Source organism: Caretta caretta, chromosome 9 (genome assembly GCF_965140235.1).
Source record: "Caretta caretta isolate rCarCar2 chromosome 9, rCarCar1.hap1, whole genome shotgun sequence".
Lineage (NCBI taxonomy): Eukaryota > Metazoa > Chordata > Testudines > Cheloniidae > Caretta > Caretta caretta.
Window position 1 is genome coordinate 85,937,030 of NC_134214.1, and position 26,080 is coordinate 85,963,109.

General features: G+C 43.4%; 1 protein-coding gene and 1 long non-coding RNA gene across 5 annotated transcripts in view; one reads left to right on the top strand and one right to left on the bottom strand.

Annotated features, from left to right (window-relative positions):
- The window catches only part of LOC125642709 (uncharacterized), a 33,925-nt gene extending 17,134 nt beyond the window's left edge, over positions 1–16,791 (top strand). For both annotated transcript variants that reach the window (XR_007358483.2, XR_007358482.2), the window contains exon 3: positions 16,446–16,791. This is a non-coding gene — a long non-coding RNA (uncharacterized LOC125642709). The remainder of the gene's footprint in view (positions 1–16,445) is intronic.
- Positions 10,073–26,080, bottom strand: part of GAB3 (GRB2 associated binding protein 3) — a 105,623-nt gene continuing 89,615 nt past the window's right edge. For all 3 annotated transcript variants that reach the window (XM_048864411.2, XM_048864406.2, XM_048864410.2), the window contains 5 exons: positions 24,675–24,930; positions 21,842–21,923; positions 19,848–19,950; positions 18,463–18,576; positions 10,073–17,366 (listed from right to left, as the gene is read on the bottom strand). In XM_048864411.2, coding sequence (XP_048720368.1) covers positions 17,250–17,366; positions 18,463–18,576; positions 19,848–19,950; positions 21,842–21,923; positions 24,675–24,930 — 672 coding nt within the window. In that variant the 3' untranslated portion in view covers positions 10,073–17,249. The remainder of the gene's footprint in view (positions 17,367–18,462; positions 18,577–19,847; positions 19,951–21,841; positions 21,924–24,674; positions 24,931–26,080) is intronic.

Here is a 26,080-nt window from a genome sequence, read left to right on the forward strand (position 1 = left end):
TGTACTGAAATCAGTGGTGTTATTGCAGATTTACACTGGTGTACAGAGATCAGACTCTGGTCCTGGTTATACTCTGAATTGCGGAAAGCTATAATCCGTCATTATTGTATTTTCCTGTTCATGAATGTTTGCCTTGTATACCTCACCTCGACTTGCTCCGAGCTATCTCTTTGCAAGCTTCCCCCATTGTCTTGCCTGGTAACGCTGACTGCTTACCCATTCTTCTCTGATTGCACAAGTTCCTTGTGCTGACCATGCAGGAAGGGTTTCCTGAGGTAGTGTTTCCTGATGACTTCTTGACTAACTTGTGAGGAAAATCAGCCTAGAGAGTGTGAGGATGACTCTTCCTTTTTTTTAAATCTTTTTAAAAATTCTCCCTTTCTACTATTTTTGTTCTTCAAAAAACTAATCATGATAGAAATGTGTTTTCTTTTAAAGGCTGCAAATTTGGGTTCTCCCTTTTTTGAGGAGAGAGTAATATACATCAAAAACCCCCATTTGTTTTCTGCTGGGCTGATATTCGCCTTTTAAAAAGTTTTATTTGCCAATGTTCAGCATCTTGTGTTTTTGGGGGTTTTTATTATTAATTAATTAATTATTATTATTATTATTATTATTTGAACAAGGGTTTTGATTATTAGAAATATGGATAGTTAGGTTTGTGATGACCGGGAGAAACACATTGTGAATTGCTTGGTGGGTGTGAAGGTTGTGGAGCTCTCGAGACATCTAAACAAACTTATGTGCTGTGCCGGGGGCGGAGCCAGTGGATGTGGTACATATAGGTCCCAGTGACATAGGGAAAAGTAGGAGAGAGGTCCTGGAGGCCAAATTTAGGTGGCTAGGTAAGAGATTAAAGTTTTAGGACCTCCATGATAGCATTAACTGAAATGGTTCCAGTTCCAGGTGCAGGACCAGTTAGACAGGCAGAACTGCAGGGTCTCAATTTGTGGATGAGATGATGGTGTAGGGAGGAGGGCTTTAGATTTATTAGGAACTAAAGAACCTTTTGGGAAAGAAGGAGACTATACAGGAAGGTTGGGGTCCACTTAAACCAAAACAGAACCAGATTGCTGGCATGTAAAATTAAAAAAGTTTGTAGAAGAGTTATTTAACTAAGGGCTGGAGGAAAGCTGACAGGTGCAGAGGAGCACATGGGGAGGATCTATTAATGGGGATTCTCTGTATCCTAAACAGGAGAGGATAGAAGCAGATAAAGTACAGGTAAGAGTTAAAGAGAAACTGTCAAGTGAAAAAGAGTCCCATTCAATTACATCACATGGGGGTTAGACTAGGTGACCCTTGTGGTCCCTTCTGACCCTATGATTCTATGAAGGCAGACAGCTAAATACTGACAAATTTTGTAAGTACTTGTGTAGAAATGCAAGAAGTATAAATACTTGAGTCTCTGGTATTAAATGAGGCTATTGATACAATAGGCATCACAGAATCTTGGTGGAACCGTGATAATCAATGGGACATGAGAATACCAGGGTATAAAATATATAGGAATGAAAGAGTAGGTCGTACTGGTGGGGGTGTGGCACTATATGTGAAAGAAAGCACAGTGTCAAATATATTAAAAATCTTAAATGACTCAAACTGTACCAGAGAATCTCCAAGGATAGAAATTGCATGCTTGAATAATAAGGATATAGCAATAGGAATATACTACTGGCCACCTGACCAGGATGATGATAGTGATTGTGAAATGCTCAGGGAGATTAGAGAGGCTACAAAAACAGAAAACCCTGGAATAATGGGGGATTTCTACTATTCTCATATTGACTGGGAACATGTCACCTCAGAATGGGATGCAGAGATAAAATTTCTAGACTCCATTAATGACTTCTTCTTGGAGCAGCTAGTCCTGGAACCCACAAGGGAAGAGGCAATTCTTGATTTAGTCCTAAGTGGTGCACAGGATCTGGTCCAAGACGTGAATATAGCTGAACTGCTCAGTAATAGCAATCAGAATGGAATTAAATTTAACATTCTTGTAGGGTGAAAATAAAAGAAACCCACCACAGTAGCATTTAACTTCAAAAAGGGGAACTACACAAAAATGAGGAGGCTAGTTAAACAGAAATTAAAAGGAACAGTCACAAGACTTAAATGCCTGCAGGCTTCTTTAAAACACCATAATAGAGGCTCAAACTCCATGTATACCTCAAATTTAAAAAAAAGTAACAGGACCAAAAAACACCACCATAGCTAAACAACAGAGTAAAAGAGGCAGTTAGAGACAAAAAGGCATCTTTAAAATTGGAAGTCAAATCCTACTGAAGAAAACTGAAAGGAGCTTAAACGCTGGCAAGTCAAGTGTAAAGGTATAATTAGGCAGGCCAAAAAAGAATTTGAAGCACAACTAGCAAAGGACACAAAAGCTAACAAAAAATTTTTTAAAAGTAGATCAGGTGCAGGAAGCCTGCCAAACAATCAGTGGGGCCATTGCTTGATTGAGGTGCTGAAGAAGCACTCAAGGAAGACAAAGCTATTGCAGAGAAGCCACATTGATTATTTGTATCAGTCTTCACTGCAGAGGATGTGAGGGAGATTCCCACACCCGAGCCAGTCTTTTGAGGTGACAAATCTGAGGAACGGTCCCAGATTGAGATGTCAATAGAGGTGGTTTTGGAAAAAAAATGATAAATTAAAGTCACCAGGACCAGATGGTATTCACCCAAGAATTCTGAAGGAACTCAAATATGAAATTTTAGAATTACTAACTGTGGTATGTAACCTATTGCTCTCTACCAGGTGAGTGGTGGAAAGCTAATATAATGACAAAGTTTAAAAAAGGCTCCAGAGGTGAACCTGGCAATTACAGGCAGATAAGCCTAACTTCAGCACCAGGCAAATTAGCTGAAACTAGTAAAGAACAGAATTATCACACACATAAATGAACATAATATGTTGGGAAAGAGTCAACACAGAGCTTTTGCAAAGGGAAATCATGCCTAACTCATCCGCTGGAATACTTTGAGAGTGTCAACAAACGTGCTCACGGGTGATCCAGTGGATATAGTGTACTTGGATTTTCAGAAAGCCTTTAACAGGGTCTCTCACCAAAGGCTCTTCAGCAACATAGGCAGTCATGAGATAAAAGAGAAGGTCCTCTCATGGATCAGTAAAAGATAGGAAACAAAGGGGAGGAATAAATCGTCAGTTTTCACAGCATAGACATAAACAGCCTGGTCCCCAGAGAATCTGTACCAGGGCCAATGCTGTTCAACATCGTCATAAATGATCTAGAAAAAGGGGAAAACAGTGAGGCAAAGTTTGCAATGTTGATAAATGCAAAGTAATTTACGAGGAGTAATGGTCTCAAGTTGCAGTGGGGGAGGTTTAGATTGGATATTAGGAAAAACTTTTTCACTAAGAGGGTGGTGAAACACTGGAATGCGTTACCTAGGGAGGTGGTAGAATCTCCTTCCTTAGAGGTTTTTAAGGTCAGGCTTGACAAAGCCCTGGGATGATTTAACTGGGAATTGGTCCTGCTTTGAGCAGGGGGTTGGACTAGATGACCTTCTGGGGTCCCTTCCAACCCTGATATTCTATGATTCTATGATTCTATGAATGCGCACTGGAAACATAACCCCAACTATTCATACAAAATGATGGGGTGCAAATTAGCTGTTACCACTCAAAGAGATCACGGCCTCAGTTATGGAGAGCTCTCTGAAAATATCTGCTTAACATGCAGTGGCAGTCAAAAAAAGCTAACAGAATGTTAGGAACCATTAGGAAAGGAAGAGTTAATAAGACAGAAAATATCCTAATGTCACTGCATAAATCCATGCGCACACCTTGAATACTGCATGCAGTTCTGGTCGCCCCATCTCAAGACAGATATTAGAATTGAAAAAGTACAGAGAAGGGCAAAAAAGAAAATCATTAGGAGTATGGAACAAATTCCATATGAGGCGAGGTTAAAAAGACAGGATTGTTTAGCTTAGAAAAGAGCCCACGAAAGGGCGATATGCTAGAGCAGGGATGGGGAACCTTTTTTCTATCGGGGCGATTGACCCACAGGAAAATCAGTTGCAGGCCACACACAGCCCCGTGGCGGGGGCGGGCATGGAGGCTTGGGGCTTCCCCCTGCAGCGGGGCAAGCAGGCGCTCATGGCTCCGTGCAGAGGCTCGGGGCTTCTCCTAGGCTCTGGGGTGGGGCCAGAAATGAGGGTTTCAGGGTGTGGAAGGGGGCTCCGGGCTGGGGCAGTGGGGTTTGAAGTGTGGAAGTGGGCTCAGGGCTGTGAGTTGGGGGCTGAGGTGTAGAAGGGGGTTGGGGTGCACCGGGAGGGAGTTAGGGTGTGGGAGGGGGTGCCGACTTGGGGCAGAGGGTTGGAATGCAGGGGGGGGTTCAGGGTGTGGGCTCCGGCCGGGCTGTGCTTACCTCAGGTGGCTCCCGGTCAGCGGTGCAGCCGGGCTAAGGCAGGCTCCCTGCCTGCCCTGACTCTGCGCTGTTCCCGGAAGCAGCCGGCATGTCTGGCCCCTGGGTGGAGGGGACAGGCCGCGGTTCCTGGCCAATGGGAGCTGCAGAGCTGGCGCTGCGGGCAGCATGCAGAGCTTCCCTGATTGCCCCTCTGCCTAGGAGCCTCAGGGACATGCTGGCGAGCTGGCCCTTGTGGCTCTAGCCCGATGGGGGGTGGGGACACTGAGACTTGGGGCTTTCAGCCCATGGTGTGGAGACTTGCTGTGGGCCAGATGAAATGAAGCAGTGTGCCAGATTCGGCCTTCAGACTGGAGGTTCCCTACCCCTGTGCTAGAGGTCTATACAATCATGGAAGGTTTTGAGAACCTGAATAAGAAAATACTATTTACTTCTTCACATAACCAGGGATCACTCAAAGAAATAGGCAGTAGGTTTAAAACAAACATAAGGAAGTACTTTGCCCAATGCACAGTTAACCTATGGAACTCATTGCCAGGGGATGGTGTGAAGGCAAAAGTATAACTGGGTAAAAAAGAATTGGATAAATTCATTAATATAGATCCATCAATGGCTATTAGCCAAGATTGTCAGGAACACATCCCCATGGTCCTTGGTGCCCCAAAACCTCTTGGACTACCAGAAGCTGCAAGTGGACAACAGGGGATGGATCATTTAATAGTTGGCCTTTTCTGTTCATTCCATCTGAAGCATCTGGCACTCATCTCTGTTGGAAGACAGGATACTGGGCTTGATGTACCATTGGTCTGACCTGGCATTTTTATGTTCTTACTAAGCTGAAAGAACATTTTCTAAGAGGCTAGTATTTTTTTAAATACTCTGTTTAGAGGAGCAGAATACTTGTTTAATAGGCTATTTCATATTTAGGATGCCAGCTTGAGTCCTTCCCAGATTGGTAGTAGCCAAAGTAATTACAACAGTGTCTCCTGAAATTCAGTAAATCACAAAAACCATTTCTGATTAACTACAATGATTAACTGGAAAAATATGATAACAACAATAATGAACTAAGCGAGGTCCTTATTTACAAGCTATACCCAGCCACCTCCATTCTTGGGTTCAGGGTCCAAAAGTATCTGCAACTGCTGCCAAGTGACAACTCTTTCAAACTCTGACCCACAGAATTTTCCAGAGCTTAAAGGGACAGTGACCTCCTCAGAATATCCAAAGCTCCATAGATCACAAAGTCTATGTGAATTCTGGTGAGTGCTGTGCGAACTGTGTTGTTAGTCTCTCCAGTTCCCAGTGGATAAGTATTCATGTAACAAAAAAAATATAAACCCCATGACCACAAATGATGCCCTGGTTGCAAATCTCAGCAGACAGGTCAAGAATTAAATGGAATCAAACCGATTCACTTTTTGTCGCTAGAGCTGGGCTCTCCGGTTGGCCCAGAGGTCCACTGGTGGGACAGTGGAGGGAAATCGCACATTGCTGTATTTCTGCTCTAGATAAAAAGAGAGCTCAGATAAAACATTCAAAAGTACTTAGTGATGCGTGGGGCTTCAGTTCCCAACCTGAGGCACCATAAAGCAGCCCAGTTTTCAGAGGGCGGATGTGCAGCACTTCTGAAAATTGAGACATTTTAAGATGTGTCAGTTTGGTAATCCAGGCATGGCGACACCCCAAAATCACAGGTCCCCTTGGAAAACCTTGGCTCTTCTGTCCCTAAAATGGCTAGTCTGGTATCCTTCCAAACATTACATTGACTTGATTTTTTTTTTCAAATGGAGCCCAAAAACATAAAGGTCCCAGAGATTTTCAAATGGAGCCCAAAAACATAAAGGTCCCAGAGATTTTATGATTCTCTATATCCCTCAGTTCTCCATTTCTGTCCAGGGAAACAGTCTGTCCCAGACTGTGCAAAGGGTTGTGCAGAGGGCCAGTCCTGAACTTTGGTCTAACAATCTGGTGTCAAAAGCTGTGTTTGCCTGCTGGCAACTCCTCCAGCATGGGCAGGTTGCCTTGCGTGCTGCCTTAATTGGATGCTTGGTCATTTCCATGGCCCTATCATTTTCCAGAGAACAGCTGTATTCTGCAAGAAGTGTCCTCTCACCGTGAAAGCTGCAGAGCCAGCAAGCAAAGCAGCTTTCTTGCTAGGTCTCTATTTTTTTTCCTGCAGGAGAGGAAAGATGAAGTTGTGCAGTGTAGGTCTCCTTCATCACTACCTGTTGTTCTCATAGGGAAGGAGGTTATACTAAAATAATAATAATACCCTCTGTAGACTGTGCTTACAATAAGCAAGTGCTACCTTTTTCCAACCAGGAGCTGAATATATCTCTGAATTAATCCTCCCTCCCCCAACACATTTCATTTGTACAATTTTGAATATATGCAAAAGGCTACATCAAGTCCATTGAAACCTATTAATAGTCACCTGTTGGACAAGTATATTTCTAGCAGTTTTACTAGGTGTTTTTTTTTTTATTGTTGTACAGTATGATTAATTTACCAATTACTTTCCCAAGCACTTAGATTTTACTAGCTTTCACAATGGTAACTCATTCATATTTTCTGACAATTAGCACAGATCTTGCTGTCAAATCTTAAAGGAAATCAAAATTTCAAAGTAAAAAAAGAACAGTAAATTCAAGGCTCTGTTGTTCAGCGTTTGCTCCTGTTTTACACCACATCCCTGTAATCAGCTCCCCAGTTGAAACATGGGTTGCAGCATTACCAGACTTCTTTTTTTAAATGTCTTGGTGTGGCACTACTGAGACACACACAGATGGATTCCCCTAAATATGACTCCCTGAGATTTAGCAACAGACCTTCTATACTGTCTGTTCTGAATAACTGGCAGGGCTGCTTTGGACTCTCTTTGAAAAAGAAAGCTTATCTTAGGACTTGTCAAAACAGTTTTTGTGGTGCTTTAGCTATACTGGTGTGAAACTGGTATAGTTACATTGGTACAATGCTGAGTGTGGACACAGTTATAGGGGAATAAGCTGTAGCAATATAAGGCACCTTTATACTGTTATAACTGCACCCATTCTAGGGGCTGTACTGATATAACTATTTCAGTAATAAAATAAATAAACAACAAATAAAAAAATCACAGCCCTTACACGAAAATAGTTAAATCAGTACAAAAACTGTGTGTTGAGCAAGCCTTTGGATTCAGTTCTTCAAAGTGAAGAGGAAAAACTGTTTCATAATAAATCAGTGAAGGGGGATAAAGCATTTCCAGGCAAGTCATAGCATCTCCACCTTTTTGCTTGTAATATGACATTGGATGCGCATGGGAATGGAGAAAGGTTTGCACTGTGCAAAAATAACCTGGATTTGATAACCCAGCAGTTCACTGTGCGTCTTTGTTCTTCAGCAGATTTGTAATGGATGTTTTGGAACTGCAAAAATGTCGGTAAAGAAAGGTGGCTAATCTTTATCAGATCATTGTATAAATCCAGCCGTGTGAGACCTTTTGATCTGTGACTAGCAATCAACTTCTCTCTGCGTCACTTATCACCACTGACTATGTACAGTAGGTAGTACATTCCTGGGTTAATAAATAGTTTCTGGAGTTTGGTACCAGCCCAACAGCACTTTTCTCCTAATGTTTAGTCATAGATTCAAATTCAGAGATGTTTAAGGCCAGAAGAGCCCATTAGATTATCTAGTCTGCCCTGCTGGGCACACTATCAGAGGCTCGTTCACCTGCACATCCACCAATGTGATATATGCCATCATGTGCCAGCAATGCCCCTTTGCCATTTACATTGGTCAAACTGGACAGTCTCTACGTAAAAGAATAAATGGACACAAATCAGATGTCAAGAATTATAACATTCACAAACCAGTCGGAGAACACTTCAATCTCTCTGGTCACGCAATCACAGACATGAAGGTCGCTATCTTAAAACAAAAAAACTTCAAATCCAGACTCCAGCGAGAAACTGCTGAATTGGAATTCATTTGCAAATTGGATACTATTAATTTAGGCTTAAATAGAGACTGGGAGTGGCTAAGTCATTATGCAAGGTAGCCTATTTCCCCTTGTTTTTTCCTACCCCCCCCCCCCAGATGTTCTGGTTTAACTTGGATTTAAACTTGGAGAGTGGTCAGTTTGGATGAGCTATTACCAGGAGGAGAGTGAGTTTGTGTGTGTATGGGGGTTGGGGGGTGTGTGAGAAAACCTGGATTTGTGCTGGAAATGGCCCACCTTGATTATCATGCACATTGTAGGGAGAGTGGTCACTTTGGATGAGCTATTACCAGCAGGATAGTGAGTTTGTGTGTGTGGTTTTTGGGAGGGGGGTGAGGGGGTGAGAGAACCTGGATTTGTGCAGGAAATGGCCCAACTTGATTATCATGCACATTGTGTAAAGAGTTGTCACTTTGGATGGGCTATCACCAGCAGGAGAGTGAATTTGTGTGGGGGGGTGGAGGATGAGAAAACCTGGATTTGTGCTGGAAATGGCCCAACTTGATGATCACTTTAGATAAGCTATTACCAGCAGGACAGTGGGGTGGGAGGAGGTATTGTTTCATATTCTCTGTGTGTATATAAAGTCTGCTGCAGTTTCCACGGTATGCATCCGATGAAGTGAGCTGTAGCTCACGAAAGCTCATGCTCAAATAAATTGGTTAGTCTCTAAGGTGCCACAAGTACTCCTTTTCTTTTTACAGACCAGAGAATGTCACCAATTACCCCCTTATGGGGCCCAATAAATTCAGTTTGGTAACTGTTTAGATCACTCCTTGGCACGCGTACCTGAGTTTTCATCAACATCACTCTCAGCTCTCATAGTCCATGACTCTTATCAACAGCAGAATGGGTATCTAGCAAGGACCTACAGTTCTCAAAATAACAGGAGCTCTAAGTAGCCAGTAAAATATTTTCCAAACCTTCTCATAATTTGTGAATATCTAAAAGGGATGCTAATGTTGGGACGCTTGGACTTATCTTGTTTTGGCCTCAGTGCTCCTCAGATATGTATGTTACAATGGTCCCAATCTTGCCAGCATTTTGTGTGTGGAAATCCCATTAAAAACAACAGGAGTGCTGAGCATCGATCGATTGCAAGATTAGCCCAAATAATAACCACACTTTCTATTTAGGCTCGGATCCAGCAAAGCATATGCTTCACTTTAACTTCAAAGCATTTACAAGCAGTTAATTTGTGTGCGCAATACCCCTGTTTGGTCAGTATTATTCACATGTTAAAGGTGCAGGAACTGAGGCCGAGAGGCTATGGCCCAGAGCCTCAAAGGTATTTGGGCACCTAACACCCACTGAAATCAATAGGAATTAAAGGTATTTAAGTGCTTAACTCCCACTGATTTCAATGGGAGTTAGCTGCCTAAATAACATTGAGGATCTGGGCCAAAGTGACCTACCCACGGTCACCAAGAGAAGTCAGTGCTGGAGCCAGGATTAGACCGAGGACCTACCCACCACCATTTCTGCCTCTCTCTCTCCCAAACCACCTGCAAATGATACTTCTGATAAGTTGTTGCACAAAATCAGTTTGCAGACAGAAGATGCATAAATGGAATTTACCATGAACCTTTCACATGCTAACAGGAAGAAAGAGTATTTAAGAGAATGAATAAAAAAAGTGGAAGGGGGATATTTCTCTGAGCAGTCTAGATAATCAAAATCACTAAAGATCAAGATTAAATTTTATCTTAGTTTATTAGAAAAAAAGGAACACAGTTTAATGTGCAAATATATACAACAAACATCACAATGAAACAGCAGGAAGACAGAGTCGCTCTCCTCTGTTTAATGACTTTTAATCCTTCATACCAGAGATGACTGTTTTAATGCTTTCCCAAAGATTTACATATACAAAGTGTAATGCTTTGTTTGCACAAGACTTCATTTATTTATTTATTTTTATTTGAACAACAAATACCCTGGCTTTGAAATTGAAAAAAGTCTGTTATTTTGGTGACTTTTTTTTTTTTTAACCTGAGGAATTCTGCAGAACAGGGGAACAAAGAAAAGGCATTGCCCTGCACTTCATTCTGATCACAGCATCTGATGGTCTTTTAATTCCTAAGCCACTGAATTATTTAAAATGAATGCAGTCCCCAAACCCACATCTATTACAGCACTAGCAACAGTGAAAAGAAGGAGCTCTACCCCTGGCTGAAGTGAACTGATTGAAAACACTGGTCTTGAGTTAGAAACATGTTGAGATTTTTCAGTTATAATGCAATCATTTCTGCCTCTAATGTAATTAATGCTGCTGCATGTGATGGTGGCCTTAGAAATAAGTGAAAAATATATTTTATCCTTCTGAGCAAAAGGGTCCTGGGGTCCTGCAAATCCTTGCTCAAATCATATAGACTGCAGAATATGGCTTAAGCCCCACACAGGAAAGAATCTGAGCATGTGCTTAATTTTAAGCAAGCACTTAAATCCCTCCCTGCTCAGCAAAGGCCTTAAGCATGTGATTAAGCTGGGGCTCAAGTGCTTTGTTGAATGAGCACCGTACTGTATTGTAGCATACAAGGGATGTCTATGCTGCAGCTGGGAGGTGTGATTCCCAGCAAAGGCAGACAGACCTGTGCTAGCTCAGCTTGAGCCAGCATGCTAAAAATAGCAGCGTGGATGTTGCGGCATGGGCAGCAGCTGGGGCTAGCTGCCCAAGTCCAAGCCCATTTGCCCCAGGGTTCTGAGTTCAGATGGCTAGCCGGAGCCGCTGTCAATTTCACACTGCTATTTTAGCGGGCTAGCGTGAGTCTGTCTGCCCACACTAAGAATCCCACCTCCCAGCTGCAGTGCGGACATACTCACAGAAATTGAGAAACAATAGTTCAAATCTGCTGTCTCTACTGAGGTCAGCAGAAGTTCTGCCTGAGTAAAAACAGCGGGGTTTGGCCCAAATTAAGGAGTTAGAATTGTATGGTCCATCCTGTATCAGCCTGCTATTCACAAAGGCAGATCAGCTCACGCTAACAAAGATTTACAAATGGGATGGCAGATTCTTCAGAGCACCGTGTGGTTGATTAGAAGGGATCCTGCCTCGTTAAGGGATAGCACTCTCAGGCAAAGGAAGACACTGGGGGAAACAGTTTTCCTTTTTCTGATGAGTAGACATTAATGCTCTCGCTCATAAACCTGCTGTGTCCAATTGCTTGGAAAAATACAACTGATCAACATAACATTCCAACCACGTGGATCTCTCATGAGAAGCACATGGACTAAAACCACTTTGCTTGTTTACTTTTCACTTTGCCATGCTACTGAACTTCATCTGAATGCTATATTGAACCAAGCTACATTTATAATTAAACAAAAGTCTAATGCTCCCCTCTGGCTTAAATAAAAAAAAAAAAAGTGGTTGGATAAGGCACTGCTGAAGGACATGTGCCGGACCATGCCTTCAGCAGATTCCCCCCAAAAGACAATTTAAAAAGAAACTACAGCCCCAGCTGCTGTTAGCTAGATTGCCCCACTGAGGGGCCACACCTCCCTCTTCATCTGTGTTCTTAATTTTTTTAAAATAAATAAATAAAAATAACGAAATAATAAAGAATTAGCCCCCAGTCAAGGAAGGGTGCATTCTGTGCTTCAGTAAGCTGCGGTTTGGCTGATCCCATAACTAGTACTAAAGAAGGATTCTCAGACTAGGTAACGTTTTCAGATGTGTCACTGTTAAAAGCTAAACCCATTTCCAGGTGCTTTTCGCTTCCCTCTCTTCTTTGGCTGAGGGTCAGTGATGAGAGTGTTAAAGTAAATACGGGCTCCTGCTTTCACTGTAATACCTTTTTCTCCTGCCGTTAGGTCAGAGTGATGCCAAGAGTTCTGATGGCACAATAACACACTGTAATGCCATAGTAATTACAACTACCTAACAGGTGGAATAGCTGATCTACAAGGGGGCGCAACTGTATTCAGATTGGAACCTTGAACAACAGCAGGTTAATACACAAGTGTACTGGAAAATAACGCTGTTACTCTAGTTTGTCACATTGTGGAACTCTCCGTTTGAGTAAGAAGGAAACACCCAGTTGTTTGCAAAAACACGTTTCATTGTGATCAAGGTGCGGTCAGCATTGCTTTTAACTTTCACCAAAACCCAAACTCAGTTGCTTTCCCCACATTATACCCACATGTTAATGCCGATGAGAGTTACCACATACATCAGAGGGAAATGGATTGCTACACTGGATCATGGGGGGAAAAGTTAGTTTCTGGATAAAAAGTGAAGGTTAAAAGCAGCACGGCCTTGCAGGGTCAGGTGTGGGGCCAGTGGCAGGCAGGAGGTACTAGATATAGACCCACGTTCAGGGATATTCAGATCCAGGTTTACGGTTGGGGTCCATCTCTCAGAAACATTGATGGAAAAAAGAACAGGAGTGCTTCTGGCACCTTAGAGACTAACAAATTTATTAGAGCATAAGCTTTCGTGGGCTTCAGCCCACTTCATCGGATGCACAGAATGGAACATATAGTAAGAAGATACTGTATATATACACATACAGAGAAGGTGGAAGTTGCCATACAAACTGTAAGAGGCTAATTAATTAAGATGAGCTATTATCAGCAGGAGAAAAAAACTTTTGTAGCGATAATCAAGATGGCCCATTTCGAAAGTTGACAAGAAGGTGTGAGGATACTTAACATGGGGAAATAGATTCAATATGTGTAATGACCCAGCTACTCCCAGTCTCTATTCAAACCCAAGTTAATGGTATCTAGTCTGCATATTAATTCAAGCTCAGCAGTTTCTCATTGGAGTCTGTTTCTGAAGCTTTTCTGTTGCAAAATTGCCACCCTTAAGTCTTTTACTGAGTGGCCAGAGAGGTTGAAGTGTTCTCCTACCGGTTTTTGAATGTTATGATTCCTGATGTCAGATTTGTGTCCATTTATTCTTTTGCGTAGAGACTGTCAGGTTCGGCCAATGTACATGGCAGAGGGGCATTGCTGGCACAATGAACGAGCCCCTCATGGTGTGGCTAATGTGATTAGTGAAAGCAGGAGCCCGTATTTACTTTAACACTCTCATCACTGACCCTCAGCCAAAGAAGAGAGTGATTAGGTCCTATGATGGTGTCACTTGAATAAATATGTGGACAGAGTTTGCATTGGGCTTTTTTGCAAGGATAGGTTCCTGGGTTAGTGTTTTTGTTGTGTGGTGTGTGGTTGATGGAGAGTATTTGCTTCAGGTTGGGGGGCTGTCTGTAAGTGAGGACTGGTCTGTTTCCCAAGATCTGTGAGAGTGAGGGATCATTTTTCAGGGTAGGTTGTAGATCTTTGATGATGCGCTGGAGAGGTTTTAGTTGGGGGCTGAAGGTGACGGCTAGTGGCGTTCTGTTATTTTCTTTGTTGGGCCTGTCCTGTAGTAGGTGACTTCTGGGTACTTTTCTGGCTCTGTCAATCTGTTTTTTCACTTCAGCAGGTGGGTATTGTAGTTTTAAGAATGCTTGATAGAGATCTTGTAGGTGTTTGTCTCTGTCTGAGGGATTGGAGCAAATGCAGTTGTATCTTAGAGCTTGGCTGTAGACAATGGATCGTGTGGTGTGGTCTGGATGAAAGCTGGAGGCATGTAGGTAAGTATAGCGGTCAGTAGGTTTCCGGTATAGGGTGGTGTTTATGTGATCATCGCTTATTAGCACAGTAGAGTCCAGGAAATGGACCGCTTGTGTGGATTGGTCTAGGCTGAAGTTGATGGTGGGATGGAAGTTTTTTTCTCCTGCTGATAACAGCTCATCTTAATTAATGAGCCTCTTACAGTTTGTATAGCAACTTCCACCTTCTCTGTATGTGTGTGTATATCTATATCTATATATATCTTCTTACTGTATATTCCATTCTATGCATCCGATGAAGTGGGCTGTAGCCCATGAAAGCTTATGCTCTAATAAATTTGTTAGTCTCCAAGGTGCCACAAGTACTCCTGTTCTTTTTTCAGATGCAGACTAACACGGCTGCTACTCTGAAAATTGACAGAAAAGACACTTTCTAGACTCCTCAGTGACCCTTCAGTGCATCTGCCAAAGTTTAAATATTTCAAAGAAGTAAGAATAGTGGGGGAAAACATCCCCTTCTATTTTTCTTTAAAACTTTTGACTTTGTATTTTTCTGCTCCAGAGTATTTTTCTTACATCATGGAAGAACATATTCCAGTAAAACACAGAATGGTTTTTATTAAAGTTTTACTTTAAAATGACTGAGAAGCTATCTCGCTATCACTAAGCATTTGGGGACCAAGGCAGTGTAATGCAATTTCATTCCCCCACTTCTAGGGTAGCACCTGCTTTGATTTGTACCTCTCACTGCTCCTAAGCGTGCTGCTCTCTTGCTGTAAAGCTCACCTTGTCTTGTGTTTCCTTGTCAGTACTTCAGTATGCACAAAGCACATTCAGCGACTGACCATTTGCATAGCCCAGTGTTTCCCGAGGGACGTACCGGCTGCTGTTTCCCACAGCCCCCATTGGCCTGGAGCGGCAAACCGCGGCCAGTGGGAGCCGCGATCGGCCGAACCTGCAGACACAGCAGGTAAACAAACCGGCCTGGCCCGCCAGGGGCTTTCCCTGAACAAGCGGTGTCCCAAGTTTGGGAAACACTGGCATAGCCCAATAGACACAGGCCTACCTCCTCAAAATAAAGGGAATGCTTTTGGGCAGGAAGGCAAACCTCTTTGTAGGTGTGGTACTTCGGATCCGTGCCAGCCTCCACAGAGGTGTGCTCTGTACCACTGAGCACAGGCAGGCTCCCTGAATCCTGCCTCTCATGCAGCAAAACTGCATCCAGGATAAAGCTGGTTGAAGATTTCCCTCTTTCTAACCTGTTTATCAACAGAAAACTGGTTTTTCAACAAAATTAAAATTTTCACTAGATGCGTGCTTTCTGCAGAAAATATTGAGCTTTTGTCTATATCTTTCTGGCCAAAATTGGCATTTTTCAGCCAATTTTTTTTTTTTTGGACAAAAAGTCAACCTTTTCTGCAGAAGGCAGAAACACCCCATTTTCCAGTCAGCTCTAATCCATGACACTTGGTGCCTGCAGACTGGGATGTGTGATTTGCCTCCGAGTCAATAAATGCACAGGTAAACCCTGTCATTCTCACTAGCAAAACTGAACAAACATTCATCGCAGAGTCACAAATGTGTTTTGCTCTGATGAAGCAGCAAGAACTGCAAACACTTCAGCTATCTTGAGGTAGGAGAAAATGATGTTTCCATCAACTAAGCTGCCCTCTACTAGCGGTACAGTGAGAATCAGGTAGTCATCGCTTTCAACCTTCCTATGGGCCCAAATGCGTGACAATAATACAAAATGCATGAAACATATGACAGAAGCTTGAAAGGACATCAGAGTCATTTCTTTGACATAAACAACATTTTTTCTAATCCCAGTTTGGTAATTCAGCATTTTTTGGATGTCAATAATTTACAGTAACATAGTGTGATATCAGCAGGTATGAGGAGGAGGAATGTGGGTTTGGATCCAGCATGAAGGAAAATCCTTCATAAAGCTCCTGATTCTGAGGTCCTTGCTCACAAGAGTGGTCCCAGTAAAACCAGTGGGATCTCTTGCATAAGTAAAGACTTCAAGACTGAACCCAATGAGATAACTGAAGGGTGCTGCACTTTCTTGATTTGAACTGCCTGTGCACATCTTGAAATAAGGATTTTAAGCAAACTAATAAAGTTAAATACATTATAAAACATATACTTATCTGATCCTGAGATTGTCCCCATAAGAAATACTAAAGAAAATAAGCTTCCTGAATACAGGTCTTCACATCACTGAAGTGTATTAAGTGGCTGTTTTACAAGGCAGAGTTGCTCGCCTAACAATGCTCCTTCCCTCATAATTACCTGAGTGCCCGACTAAGACTGTGTTTCCTAATTACCTCTTTTGCTAGGATGAGGCTAACAAAACGCTCAGGTCGATCACCGTTATCAGGAATTTTGTTTGCATTTCTTCTTTTGCAGTTCAGACAAAAACATGCTTGATATTTTGCCAACCTTTCCAAGGCTTGTAGAAACAGGCTCACGCACAGCTTCCTTTTTTTTATTTTTTGGCCAGCGAAGAATTGTGTGTCAGCAGCTTCCTGTCAGAGGAGCTGCCGTGTTGTGCTGAAGAAAGTCCTCACACCAGAGCGAAAACATCGGGAGCAATTGGATGGAAACGGTGATGACATGAACCGCAACAGAAAGAAGAAATTCAATATGATGAACGTCAGTCGGGGTGCTGACTACCACGCATTCCAGTTCCATCAGTGCAAAGACCTATTTATAGTCTCTAACAGTGTCACTCAAAGTCAGACATTATATCTGGGGGAAAAATATTCTCCAAAACTCTGTTTGCTTAAGCACTCTCTCTCTCTCTCTCTATATATATATATTAAAAAGTTCTGCTTTTTATTATTTCAGTATTTTAGCCCTTGGTCGATTAGTCACCAACACCTGTCCGATACCAGAAGCTATAAGCAGCCTTAGCACCTGCATATTTGTAGAATATCAAAAAACAGCCTTAGCAACAAGGAGTTACATAATACAGGGAGAAGGCGGGGTTAAATAGATAAATGCAACATGTAGTGGCATTTGTTACCATTAAATGTGTGGCTCCCGCAATCAGGCCATAAAACTGTACCATGTAACTTGCTTGCAAGGGGTGGCAAAGAAGATTAATGTGTTACTTTAATAATCCTATAAACCACTCATTCAACATACTATTTCCAGCTGAACTTGAAGGTTTTCCCTTAAAAATGTGATTCCTGTAGAGACCACCAGGTTCTTACACTCTGTCTGCCTTTGAACTCTGCTGTTACAGCTGTTTGGTTAACAATGTTGTTCCAGTGCAAAAAACCAAACCCCAATCCTTCCTCCTTTAAACTTTAGATTGCCTCACATCTGTCCATTCCTGTTTAGTGTTCTGTAGGGCTTGAGTCTTCTGTTCATCTACCTGGACATAGTCTACTCTCTGCTCTTCCGAGAGAAAAGGTTTCTGTAGGACAGAGGAAGAACAATTGTCTTATATTAGAGAGAACATGGATGCTAGTAAAACTGGTTTTGTTTTCTATTCCTCCTTTTCTTTCTTTCCTGGTTGTTTCATTTCACCTTGAAGTTACAGTGACATCAGCTGACAAGAGCATTGCTTTGCAGTTTGCTTTACATAGAATAATCCATCTGTCACCTTGTCACCCTGCCCAGCATAGTGAGATATGGAAACACACTGTATGGGCTAACTCCATCCCAGAGCAAGGATAATTATTCTCTTGCCTTTAGTAAGATCCTGCTACATTGATGACCTGCATGGATTTTAACCATAAGAGAGTTTAAATTAAAGGAGGCCTAGAAACCTCAAGTCAATCCCCCCAAAGGAATATTAACAAAACTGATGGTTAAAATGATGTAAAACAAAAACTCAGCAAACTATCAAGTCTATACACTTTATAGTAAATTTATTTGCTTTTCATTGTATTCTTTCTTTGTCCATCATTGTCTATTTAAATTGTAAGTTCTTTGGAGCAGGGATCTTATCTTCGGACTGTGTCTAAAGAATCTAAGACACTTCTGTAATGACATAGATAATATTAATAAATATTTTTGCCTTGTTACAAGATCTCATATCATGTCTTCCTGTGACCCTGCTCATACTCACGTCACAGAAAGTTACTTTGTCATACTCACATCACAGAAAGTTACTGCAGATGGGATTTGTGGGAAAATTGGCAGGAAAGTTTTGTGGGAAACTGTCTCTTTTGAGAATGAAAAAAGAGCTTGCAGAATTCCTGCAAGCACCTACAAATTTGCCCACATGTTCTTACTCCTGTACATTCCAGTGGAGCCATTATGCCTAATGTGAATGGAATCACATTAAGGCATGATACTGGTACCACTGTCATAACTTTAATTGTGGTTTTATCACGTTACCAGTATGTTCATGTTGAGCCTGTTATGAATGCAATCAGCTGGAAAAGCATGATGGATTTCATTGTATTGAGGATACTCAGAAGTGAGAATCTCTGTCTGTTGGCCTCCATCAGAGAGACACACCAGGATGTACAAAAAAGGGTGGTATTTGCATAAATGATTCTTACCTTCTGTACAGGGGATGGGGAAGCGGAATTAAAATCCAGTGCTAAGTAATCAAGGTTGGACTTCCTTGACCATGGGAAAGCACCACTGCATGGAGATGTTGCCTGGCTGTGCTCCTGTTGTGGAATGAGAGAAACTTTTAATGAGTAATTCAAAACCCTTAAATCATGATCCTAAAAGGAAAAAGACCAGACTGTTTAGTATTATTCCTAATCCAGCAGTAAGCAAAGAAAGAGAGCTCTGGCCCACATCATTTGTATAGTATGTCAGGGGATGCATGCATCAACTAATTGCAAGATCCTAACAATGTCTAATTATGTGACTGTTCAAAGAAATTCAGGAACTCTGATTTGGGGTAATTACAGTAATATGGGCAAAATGGGGCGGGGGTGATTTTCATTCAGGTTTAGCAAAACATCAGTAAGGATTTTGTTTTGCAAAACCAAAACCTGGGATGTTTTAACATCTGGATCCCATTTCATCTAAGCCATCAAAGTTCTGGGGGTATGGATAAATGGTTCTGGTTCATCTCTCGCAATTGAATATCAAAATGGAGAGTCACAGACGATCACAAACATGTTAAAGGTTTTAGCTTTTTGAACAATACAATTGGAGTGTGATTAGGACTAGAGCTGAGCTGAGTAGCTATTGTGTAGGTTCAGATCAGCTTCAGGTTTAGTCTGGAGCGAGGGGGTAAGATTTCTGTTTGGAGCAGCCAACCGTGTAAACTCTTTGTGCAATCATTCCCAAACTGGAAGTGGAAAGCTGGCCCCTTCGGGCTTTGGATTTGGAACCAAATCTGCCAGAGCTGGCTCAGATCTAGGCATCCTAGATCAATCTCCATCTGAAATTCGAAGGGGATTAGGTTCTGGCCTATTTCTAGACATGGCCAAAGAATGAATGAAGAAAAGGAAGCCACAATGCTTTTGTTTTATGTAATGGGAAGTAGGGTTAATGCAACTAAGACTTTAATAGGAGTTCTCGTTCTATACAACATTGTGTGTGTTCCTTTAGGAAGTGCACTGAAGATTGTCTGTCATTTCCCAGGAGATTCTGCAGGGGGCCCTTGTAAAAGGTGAAAGGACTTAGTTGTCCTTTGCCTTTAATGAGCTCTCATGTAAGTATGCCTGATCCCAGTGATCTCTTGCAACTGCTTGGCAACATTTGTGGGGGAACAGCTGAGAACTGCACAGCAGAAAAAAGGCTTCCCTTATCTCTCTGTAAATCAGACCCAGTGTCTTTAGTTTAAAACCATTTGATTTTTTTTAAAAAGAGGGCAAAGGACAAACCTGCTGAACATTTTTCTTAGAAAATGAACTTAGGAATTCTCAGGGCATGTGACAGAGCAGAACAGAGCAAAGGATAGCTGTGTGAAAATGAAGATTACCATTTGAATGTAACTTTCTTCCTCTTCTCCGGAAACGGAATTGGCAAATATTCTTGCTGAATTAATACCGTCTCTATCTGGAGAGATAAAGCTCGTTCGATTGCTAGGAACAAAAACACAGGAGAGGTTAGGGAAGCAAATAACAGATGCTCTGAAAAGACGCCAAAGTCTGACATGGCCCATATGGCGAATAAACTCACCCTAATTCTGAAGCCTTAATGGAGTGGCCATCCAAAAATGGTTTTTAGCTATAAAGCATGTTACAGTTACATCAGTAACATCTCTGGTGGATTTTCTGGGATTTATCTTGACACTATAAAAGTTTGCCAGCTATGGCATGACAGAAAGCAGGAGATATCAGAGCAATTCTCCAGCAAGGAACGCAAATGAAGGCAGACATTAATCTGTGTAATATGTGCTGATGGAGCAGTTACTTTGTTGTATGGGTACCACCATTTCTGAGATTGAAATGAATTAATCAGCTACTGTAGCTGCCTGCAAAGCAACTTGGCTGGCTCTGAATGCAGTAAAAACACATGTTATCTGTGCTTTGGAGTTGTCTGCAACTCAGTTCTTTTAAAAGAAAAATGTAGCTGCTAATCTAACTGTCAGAAGCAGTCCTTATAATGTAATTCAAACCTACTGCAAATCATCACTAAATTACTGCATCTTGGCCAGTACAACTAGTTAACCAGAGATTAGCTGTGTACTTCACACAGCATAAACAATTTAATCCAAACAGGTATCCCTTTGGGTTTCACTTTATTTGTTCTGAGCACATTTGGTCATTTAAACTTGTTTGGTTTGTTTAGTATCAAAAAACTTGTTATTTAGTTGACAATGAATGAACTCCTCAATGCTCCTCTTCCCTGGAGACCTTGTATAGCAGTTGAATGTGTCAGAGTTCATTAACCATGGCACGCTAGCAGGGATGTTCATGCGGCAGCACTGAATTTGTGGGATTGTCGAATATGCCAAGTACAAAGCACCTCAGGGGTTAGCCAGATTTTAACTGCTAACCTGGAAGCCTGGGGAAGATTCTGATTGCTGGCACCACATTACCTGGCCCTGACAGACTGTGTCAGCTTCTCCCAGATAGCAAGCCCTTCCTCTGAGTACCTGCCATGTTAGCGAAAAAGGCAGTGTTTGGCATGCCACTGTTAAAGTGCCAGGCACTAAAAGGATCCACACAGGAAGGCTTGTGAGAATCCTCTGCTCACTCAGGTATTTTCAAGGGGAAACTGGCAAATCCCTTCAAACTTTCCCCATCAGCTCTGAGAACTTACTGTCACCATTCCCCATGCCAGCATGCTTCATCCCACATCACTGCTTTGATCCTACCAGCTAAGAATTCCTGGCTGTGACTCGCTTTGAGGCCCACTGATATTTCGTCATCATTTGGGGAGAGTGATCCGAGGCATTTCCTCCACCCCACAACTGGTTTGCAGTGACATTAAATGAGGAGCAGGAATCAAGTCTCCATTTTGTCATGGCAGCACAAAACGTTAGCCCCAGATCATCAGGCCAGCCAGGCCTTTAAATTGGGTTTGTTTTCCCTTTGCCACATTAATCTTCTAGAAAAAAGATGTCTGCTCTCCTCTGGAAAAATATGAGAAGTCATGAGGGCTAACATTATGGCAGCTGTACCAGAGAACAGAGTAGCTCCAGCCTTCTAAAAAGTTACATAAGGAGGCTTCACAAGAGACAATTTAGGCTTTGAGGTAGTGCTAATTTGCAAGAGATTCAAACCACAGAATTTCTCACAGCACAGTCTGAAGGGAGTGCACTGTGTCTGTCTTTAAAAGGAGCCCTTTTTTTATGGCAGCAAAAGCCTGTAAAATGCTGGAAGGAGTCCCATGGAATTTGCATAGCATGTTTGTTTATAGACTTTGCCAACAAACTATTTCTTGCGGAATGTGATAAGTTATTTATAACTCCATTTCACAATGCTTATGCTTCAGGAGGTTTCAATGTCAGGATTCTCATCCACTTACTAAGGCACAGTCCACATCCTGGTCAAGGTAGCGTGTTCCCGGATGGTGGAGAGGTTTCTCAGATCCAGCGGAGGGGGTCGTGCTGCAGATGGGTACAACAGGAATTTTAAAAGCAGGATTTATTAATGGCTCTAATAACATAAATAAATGGGAGACACCTCCCTCAACTCTGGGGGGGCCAGAAGCCAGGTGGTGACCCTCCTCCCCTCAATGTGGCCTTGGTGAAAAAACTGCAGAGAGGAACCAGCCAGAAACTCCAGCTGGTAGGGGCCGAAGCAGCCAAAGCAGGAACCTTCAGATGCTCAGAGAACTTTCCACATTTATGACTGGACCTACTCTGCCTTGTGCTGAATGGTGGTTTGCTCCAGCTCCCTCAGTCTCTTCACCTCAGCTTCACTCCAGACCTGCCCTTCTTACCCTCTTCTGCCCTGTCCCGTTCCCTTCATCTCCCTTCCTTTCCTATTTAGCTGGTCGCCTCCTAACTAAACTCTCCATTCCACCCGCCAAAAAGTCCTGGAACTAACATGCCGTTTGCTGCCATCACATTGTTCACTTTGCTTGTGTGCTCTACCCCTTCACCGCCTTACATCTGTGTTGTGTGTTTAGACAGTAAGCTCTTCAAGCAGTGACAGTCTACTCCTGTGTTTGTACAGTGCTTAGCACAATGAGGCCCTATTCTTGACTGGCACCTAGGCACTATCGTAACAAACGAGGTTATACAGCCTAGCATTTGTGCGAGATTATACGCAGGAAATCTTGAGGAATAAATGGACCGTTTAAATCTGCCCTAGAAACTAAAGTCCTCTGTGGATCCTAAAACGAGCAGCTAAATACGATGGGCAGCTAGAGAGCAGGCTTTCCAGAATGACCGTGAACACGCCTGAACCCTGGTCTGCAAGTGATGCCTCCACAGGGGAGGGGCTACTTCAGTCTCCAGGTCCAGCCAGCCCTTGGCCTGTCTTCTGAGATGGTTGCTGCCCATTGGGGTGCCAAGTGTGATGGTGCTTTGTGTGACGTGAACATCTCTCCATGGGGAAATGGATTGCGGCCTTCAACTCATTTCATCTAGGTCACTGAGCAACTCCCAGGCAGTAACAAATTTCTATCAACAGCAGCCTGGGCTGCATTTGAACCAGCAACCAGAAGTTAAAGTCATAGCTTTACCTTTCCCCTGAGCCATCCTCTCCCATTTCACCAGGTTTCTCTACATTTTGTACGTGGTAACAAAATCTAACACTTTTTCTATGATAATGCCAAGTATTTCACAACACTCCCGCACACTGAGGGAGAGATGGAAGAGTTCCCCATTGGAATTTAGTTTATCCATGGGTGCTATCTCAGGAAGGAGTATAAAATACTTCAGTACACTCCAGAACATCACACAAATCCTGTGGTGTTCCAACAAGGAGGCATAAGACTCGAGTGTGTGCATATTAAGCATCTTAATGCAGCTGCGTGAAATAAAAATATCACATATTTTGGAACCCTGTGGCATAGGCTGAGGAAGGCTGTGGGAACAGAAATGGATTTTTCCTCTTCTCTTGTCTACTTAATGGGCCAAATCCTGCTCATCCTATCATGAAAGCAGGCCCATAAGAATACTTGTGTGAGTAAGGCAAGCAGGATTTTGCCCAATACATAAACCACTTGTAGTCTAAGGAGCTCAGTGCCCCCAAACTCCCCTCTGGTTCTGATAGGGGATGTAAGCTTGCACTTGCTAATCCCAGGTTGAGGGTATGTGGAAATGGAAAGTGCCACTTCCACAGTATGCTCCTCACCCCCCACCCAGTGGAAGCCCCTCTCTATGGGTTCTCTGTTGGGGTTCCGCTCCATTTGTGGGAAGAGGGAGTGAGCCTGTTGGTCTCCACCAGATTCTCCACCTTCCTCCCCAGCCCACATGACAAAGGAGTGTAACCTGCAGTGCTTTCCCATCAGTGCTGTAGAATTCTCTCCTCAGCCAAGGGTCATTCCAGGGGCAGCTTAGTTCCTCCAGGAGCCCCAGGGAGCTAGAAGGTCCATGGGGCTGTGCAGAGACAGAGGGCTTCTGCAAAGATGGATCTTGTCTCCAGGTGGATCCTCCAGATGTGTATGAATCACAGAGGATTTGGACGTGGCATGGGGAAAAAATTCTCCCTTTCACCAAACCACTGGAAGGAAATTACTCCTATCCACCTCCCCACCTCACCCCGGGGAACTGTGGTCAGGATCCGGAGCTGGGAGTGGGGCCATGGGGGGCCAGGTCCAGGGCTGTGGTTGGGACTGGGGCTGGAGCTGTGGGTGGGCCAGGAGCCAGGGGCTGAGGCCAGGTCCAGGAGCAGAGCTGCGGCCAACCTGGGAGCCAGGAGCCAAGGCCGAGGCCACAGCTGGGGGTGGGGCTGGACCTGGAGCAGAGCTGGGGACAGAGTGAGTCCTGCCGTGTCCCCCTCCCTCCCCCAAAGTGGGGGCGTGCTCCATAGTTTGGGGGCCACTGGTTTAAAGCATATCATTCAGGATGCCCTAAATTTAACACAGCCAATACATAGCAGGTTATTGCACTAAGATCTTTCTCCTAGGATCTTCAGCATCCCAGCAGAGTGGATACCACCTTGGTTCTTTTAAATTCCATGGCACTTTTAATGATATAAGAGGTTTGCCCAAGTGATCTTGGCCAAAAAAGTTTTCCCCTCAAGGCCATTGTCTACCACCTTCCACTCTAGAGCTGGCTGCATCTGTAATGTGTGAAGTGCCTTGTGATGCCCTGGGATGCCACGTACCATAGAAATGGAAGTTAGTGGTCAGTGATAGCAATGTACCTTAGCTTTGAATTGCTTACTAGGTTGGTATAATGCCTTACATTTCCTACGGGGCTTGAGATCTCGATTCACTGGAGGTGGTTCCAGGTCTGTGGGAAGTTCCGGCAGTGGACTGGAGAGTTTGTCATTGTTGACTACAGGAAAGGTAAAGGTCGCTGAGCTTGGGCTCATGGGAGTGTAGCCATCGGGTGAGCAATCTGATCCTGGGATGGGCGGAGAGGTGCTGGGGTGCATAGGTACATAACTGTCCTCCGTATTGTCCGATGCTGAAGAGTAGAGTGGGGTGAATCGACATGGCTTCCGAAAGGAGAAGGAAAAGAAAGAGCATTCCAGTCAGCTGAACAACTCCAATAATCAAGCAAGGTTGCACACTGCTACAAATTAGCCTGAACTAAACCGCACGCTTGAACACCCCCATCTGAACTTTTGGGGTGGCCTATCTCTGGAATGGCAGGAGTCAAAACTACCAAGACAGACATCCATGCCAACTCTGGAAAAGTTCAGATCTGAACTTGGCAGCTCAGGCCCATGATTGCTGCAAACATGGGCATAAATGAATTGTTGGCATAAGCAGGTTCAAATCTACTGACTTCCAAGGAAGAGCACTTGCCTACACCAGCAGCAAATCGGAGCCACAAAATGACAGGAGGCTTATAATGTAAGGAGCACTTTCACGTGTCCATCATCTAACGGATAACATCTGGTGAGTTATTCCTTCGCAAAGGCGAAAGCTCTCAGCACAGAGACACATGCACAGGGATTACATTTGATAGCTGAGGATTAACCCTGGCGATTCATGTCATGCAGGTTAATGCTGGTTGCATATCAAGAGGCATTGACTACAAATTGGGTAAGATCAATTTCACATGTGAGAAAAACATGGCGTCTGTCAAAGACAACGGAGCCTGCATCTGGCCTAGCAGCCTAAAGGCAGCAGAGGGCCTTCCCATTTGGGAAAAATCCAGTTCTGGTTCTCAGGCTCCCCGGACTGGTGAGGCAGAGGCAGCATGCTCAGCCCTTGGAGGCAGGGAACACCTGGCGGGAACGTCACTGCCTAATGTGTTTTCACAGCAACACTGACCAGCATCAGCTAATTCTCTGCAGTCAAAAACTGGATCACCACATTACAGGGGATTTTGAGGGTCGGGACAGTTAACAAGCCCCAAAAAGGAGGTAACCCGCATGACTCCAAAGTGATACAGAAACTTTCAACGCATGGGCTCCATTCTCGGTTGTGACCTATCCCCTTAACCCTAGGAAACACCCCTTCATGCGAGGGCCTCTGTGAAGAGCTGACCTACATGTTCTGCTCTGCTCTGTCTCCAGGCCTGCAGCATAGGGGATGTATGATCGGAGAGAAGAGGTATTGTAGGAGTGTCAGGAGGGGGACTGCCCAGCGTGCTAAACGGGACCCCGTAAGGGGCTATGAAAAACCTTAGTACCAGGG